This window comes from Mastomys coucha, unplaced genomic scaffold (assembly GCF_008632895.1).
Source record: "Mastomys coucha isolate ucsf_1 unplaced genomic scaffold, UCSF_Mcou_1 pScaffold12, whole genome shotgun sequence".
Lineage (NCBI taxonomy): Eukaryota > Metazoa > Chordata > Mammalia > Rodentia > Muridae > Mastomys > Mastomys coucha.
The window spans coordinates 34,545,309-34,551,112 of NW_022196894.1; the positions used below are offsets into that span (position 1 = coordinate 34,545,309).

The 5,804-nt window shown below is 44.2% G+C and overlaps 1 protein-coding gene across 1 annotated transcript in view; it reads left to right on the plus strand.

The window, feature by feature from the left end:
- The window catches only part of Ildr1 (immunoglobulin like domain containing receptor 1), a 65,736-nt gene that overhangs the window by 18,815 nt on the left and 41,117 nt on the right, over positions 1–5,804 (plus strand). The window contains exon 2 of the mRNA XM_031360002.1: positions 1,166–1,237. Within this exon, the coding sequence (XP_031215862.1) occupies positions 1,166–1,237 (72 nt within the window). The remainder of the gene's footprint in view (positions 1–1,165; positions 1,238–5,804) is intronic.

Genomic DNA, 5,804 nt, shown 5'->3' on the forward strand with positions numbered 1-5,804 from the left:
AAAAAAAAAAAAAAAAACTGCAGAAGGCACAGTCTATACGCTAGTATGTAGCCCTAAGCATCCAGTGATTTTACTTACATTATGAAATGTGGATCAGACAATTTTTATTCCTAATAAATAAATTTAAAAATAAGTGCTGAAGTTGTTAAATATGGAAGTATATGCACCGTGTTCAGGAAACACAGAGATTTCAGAATGCTTTATAGACACAGTTTCAAAGGAAGATGAGTATAAATGACGAACTCACAGCTCAGACCTCGGTAGTGAGACCATGGCTCAGTCAGCCCCATTCCCACTTATTATTAGCTGTTAAAACCCCGTGGAACGAACATGGAGAAATGCTTGCTTAAATGAGCACTAAAATTCTCTTCTACCAAAGCCCCGAGGGGCTCAGTGGTTTAGGAGGTCTAAGAGGTAGGTGGAGGAGATGAGAGAGGGTCTTTTTCTTTTCGTTACACTTTTCCTATTTTCCTGTGTGTGTGTGTGTGTGTGTGTGTTATTTTTATAAGTGTGGAAAAATAAATTTGTGGCCTCTGGTTCCCGCTCTACTTTTTAGAATCTTTAGTTTGAATGAAGACAACAAGACATTATGAATAAACATCAGAAGTGTATTTTCAGTGAGTTTGTGTGTGTGTGTATGTGTATGAGAGACATAGAGAGACAGACAGACATACACACACACACACACACACACACACACACACACACACACACACGGGGGCACACACGGGGGCAGGGAGGGGGGAGGCACCACGAGAAATACTACTCCCCAAGAAGTTGCAGCCACGTAATTCTAGAACCAGATAAGAATTGCAAGGGGTGAGAATGACTTAGAACTTAGGAGAGCCGGTGGCAAGTTTCTCAACGCGCAGACGGGGCAGGCTAGAGGCTCCGTTTCCTGCGGAGATGGGTCACCTGGCAGCCTGTGACAGGTAGGGCGGAGGCTTGCGGTCCCCAAGGGGGCGGAGCAGGAAACCCAGACAGCCCAGGGCTGGGGCGGAGCTCAGAGAACCTCAGGTGCGGGTGGGGTGGGCTGGGCCGTGCCTGTAGGGACCAGAGGGGACGCTCCCCTCGCGTAGCTAGACCTGCCGGCTCCTCGGAGATGCGTGTCCCCGGCGCGCGACTGATGAAGACGCAGCTCCCCGGGGCCCTTGAGCCTCTGTAGCCAGAGAGGGGGCCAGCATGGGCTGCGGGTTGCTCGCTGCTGGTCTGCTCCTCTTCACCTGGCTCCCAGCAGGTGAGCTCTGAAAAAAAGGGGGAGTCCCATACGGAGCCACTCGAGACAGGGAAGCCATTTGCCTGGCCCTGTAGAGCCAGGGCGGTGCACTGGGGTAGCTCCAGGGCCGGATCGAGTGTCTGCCAGTGGGAACCTGTTGTTTTCCTTTGAAGCCCAGGGCCTTCAGAAACAGATGCCACTGAAAAGAAGCCCTCAGCCTTTGGGTTTACGGCTCCAACAGGTGTCCTTAGAAGTTTGATGGCTAAAACTGAATCTATAGACGCGTCCTCACCATTCTTCAACTTCGTAATACCCCTTTCCCGTCCCCTACCCCATGTCGTACTTGTTTTCAGAGTGTAGATGCGATGACAACCATATTGGCCCAGAGTGTATTTATTCTTTCCTGACAAGTTAGATTGCGTCCGTAAGTGTATGAAGGAGTGTTGGGCATGATTTCGAGTCACTTTTACCTGCCGTTTGTCAGTTTTCTCCTTTTTGCATCCACCTGTCCCCTCATTATCAGCCCCTCCTGTTGCCCAGCACCATTCTTTGTACCTCTACACTAAGGGTCTCACTTGGAGTTTACATGTCTTAAGGTATCCCTTGGAAACAGGGCAGAGGTCTCATCTGTGAGTGAGGCTGAATAGGAAAGGTGAGAGAAGGGAAGGCCCTCTGGGCTCTGTTCACATTAGCTTGTAGCTGTGACTCTGCAAACAAAAATTTTAATTTCCTTCGGACGTTCCACCCAGTTTTATATGAATTCACTTCCCACTTGCTCCCCTTTGGGAATATGAGTTTGCTCACAGACCAATTAGACGCCTGTATGGTTCATTCATGCAAAGGTAATATGAAAATGGAGGCAGAACTTCCTTTCTATGAGCTAGTTAAAGAGTTGCTCAGATGTAATCAAATCTCACAGGAACTAGAGTCTACCAGGAGCTTAATGTTGGGAATAAAAGGAGGGAGGGCTGTAAAAGGGCAGGGAACCGAGAAAAGCCAGCATTCCTGAGGCAGGCTGGCTTTCAACTTGTTTGGCCAGACTGAGATTTTATAAAATGTCTAAAGCTAACAAGACTAGATGCTGAACGTACACAGTGGACAGGAAGCATATGAAGCCTCATATGAATTTAGGTACTCAAACGCCACCAGAATAGTTAATCAGCTTAGGCCCTAAACGCAGATTTGTAAGAATTCTGGAGTTACCTACAGTCTTTTCTCCAGTGTGTTGAATTTTTCTTCTCCAAGTCTATGGCAGCTGGGGACAAAATTCCTATTTGAGCTGCCTTAGGAAAATAAAGGTCCGCTTCCATCAGCCCTTGACATTCTGTCTCCCATCTCGGGACTTCTGATGGAGCAGTCTTCTAGACAGAACAGGAATACCTGCAGATGAAGAACCTATCAGACTATAACCCCCGTTGCCTTAAATACTTTAAACTGTCCAGGTTTTTTGTTTGTTTGTTTGTTTGTTTGTTTGTTTAATGAAGAACATTGTCAATGGGCATTTTAAAAAGACAGCCACTATAGCCAAATCTATACTAGAGTATCCAACATGCTAACTGTCCAAAGCAAGGCCCCAAGCCTCTGAGCCAGCCACACAATGTCAGTATCCAGGCCCCTGAGACAAGACAACATTACAGGGTGTGGTGCTAGCCTGGTCTTTCCTAAGTGGAAGTTGGCCGGTGTTTCTACAAGAGACTGGAAAGTGAAGTCTACAGTGATTCTCCAGGTTCACTTTCATTTCAGAGATGAGAAACTGAGATCCCGGCACTCTGAGGGGAAATAGCTACTTTGACAGACACGGTGCCTACATATGTGGAGTTCTGTCAGCAATACTGCATCTGCTGTAGGGACCGGTGGTTCTCAACTTGTGGGTCCAGACTCTCTTGAAGATCAAATGACCTTTTCACAGGGGTCACCTAAGACCATTAAAAAAAAAACGCACACACACTGATATTCATATTATGATTCATAATAGTGGCAAAATTATAGTTATGAAATAGTTTTATGGTTGGGGGTCACCACAACATGAGGAAGTGTATTAAAGGGTCGCACCATTAGGAATGTTGAGAACTGCTGCTCTAAATGATTTTTTTTTTTTGAGTTTGTATAGCTGATGTCTGTGTGACTCTGGCAGTTTACTGAACTGTTTAAAGGCTGCAGGAAGCAAGGATAATAATATCACTTCATACAGGTTTTGTAAGAATTAGTTAAAAGGCTTTAAAGTACTTTATATACTGCTTGTACAAAATAAAGGAGGGCTTGATAGATATGAGCCGTAGTAATAATGCTAGCAATGATTTGGACCCAGGTAAGACTGTTTAAAGCTAAGCTTAAAGAAACTAACTTGTCCTTCCTTTGTGGCTAGGAAACTGAAGGAACAGTGAGATGTCCGCTACTGTAACAAAATAACTGAGACAATTAAGTTGAAGGGAGAAAAGTTTTATTTTGGTTCATTGTCTTAGAGTTCTCAGTCCAAGGTTGGTTGGCCTCATTGCTTTTGGGGCTGTGGTCAGGCAGTCCATTCACGTAGGGCCGCATGGTGGGAGAGACTGCCCTCCTGAAGATGGTTAGGAATAGAGACAGAGCAGGATACGACCAGGGTCCCAGGATGTCCCTGGAAAGCACTTTTCCAATTACCTTCCTTGAGACCCCACCTATGAAAGATGCTAGCACCTCCCAATGGTACCAAGCTGGGACCAAATCTTTCATACCTGGGCCTTTGGGAAGAACTCCACACCCACACTATGGCAGGACTGTAAAGTTAGAATCCAGACTCCACCTCTTAATACTCCTAACTTTGGGTGAGTCACTTCGACTCTTCATAGAGAAAATAGGTGAATTAAGTCCTTCCCACCACTGCTGCCCGTACACTTGGCCAGACCATCTCCATTTGGTGGCTTCCATTCAAGCATAGTAGCTGTGGCACAGCAACCCCTCAAGCAATCCTGGGAATGAGCCCACTCCCCCAGCCTTTACCTTTTTCCTTATTTCTAAACCAAACATCACAAAAACACCTCTACAGATAAAACTGAAAAGACGTTGCTTGTTTGCAGTAGCTCACAAAACAATGCTTATCAAAAACTCTCCTACAACTTGCAGCAACAGGATATATGTGTGTTACATATGCAGTAACAGTCCAGCAGCGAGTGTACATATGCAAGGGTTATGATATAGAAGCAAAAGGTTCACAAGATTCTGCTACTGGGTCAGATAAAATGATAATTAGCATGAAGTATTATTGATGTTAAAACTCAGAGACAGTGATCTGCACATAAGGACTGTTGACCAGGTAACTCTTAAGTCAGTTTCCTGAAGACCACCTCTTCCATTTGCAATGCATTTATTGGAAAACCCTGTACTTAAGTGAGTTCCTTTGTGGTCTAGCTTCTTGTTCCATTTTGCTTGTTGAGAAGCGTCAAGCCAACCCCCTGATTAGCATCTGAGTTTCCACAGTTGTGCAGTGCAGACCAGTGATAGAATTGTGAAGTTCCAGAGGAAGGTGCTGAGGTCAGGGAGTCTTGTAAAGTTCCCGTCACTGGGCCCTGAGCTTTGTAAAGATCACTTGCCAGTGGTGGGTTCTTTTGCTATTCTTAGAAGTCATTTTTAGGAAGATTTTTTTTTTTCACTACAGAAGGACAGGCTCCAGTGAGAAAGGAGTGGCTTTTAGTGACACTTGATTCAGTGGACTAGGGCCAGACACTGGAAGCCTCTGAAAAACGGTGAAATGACAATAGCAAAAGTACATGAGGAATTTTAGGCATGATGGTTTATAGGAACTAGAAGAAAAACAAAGCCAAATCATAATAGTTACCTCCCAGTTGTTGGAAAAAAAAAAAAAAAAAAGATGGCAGACACCTGAGCTAGGAGGAAAGAAAAGCAGAAATGGGCCAGAAACAATGGAAGAATTGAGAGTGTCTGCAAGCAGGCAACAGTCAAAGGATGATCATTTGTGTGGGCAGCAACTCTGAAGGATGCTGATGTTAACCTCAGGCCTACACACACACAAGAACACACATGCATACATATCTACACACATGATCACACACAGAGATAACATGCACACTCGTGTACCACATACATACAAACACTAAAAGTACTGATAAATTACTAAATACCAGCTTAAGAAGGAATGGCTTTAGATATCTTGGTGCAACAAAGACTTAAGAATTAATTTGTGCAAAGCACTAAAAAAAAAAAAAATTAAAATCAACCAGTTCTCAAAGTACTTATAACTTAATACCTCAGGCAGATAAAGCCCATAAAGATAATGAATTCACACTGAGAATTATAATATAGGTGTAACATTATTACAGGCTCAGAAGATGATGCGATCAACCCTGAGTAGATGTCAGAACATTTTAAGATGAGTAATGATAAAGCAGTGGAATTTGTGCTAAATCACAAGTGCTTGTTCTTCAAAACTATCTTGATCTATCCCCTAAGTCTCTTTGCTCTAGAAAAGTCCAAGCATAGGCACTTTCGCCCGTGATACCATGTGACCCACATGAAACCACATGACCCAAGAAAATCAAAAAATCTGTTTCCAAAGTCTTCCCAGATACCTTCCATGGTCCCACCCAAGGGACCC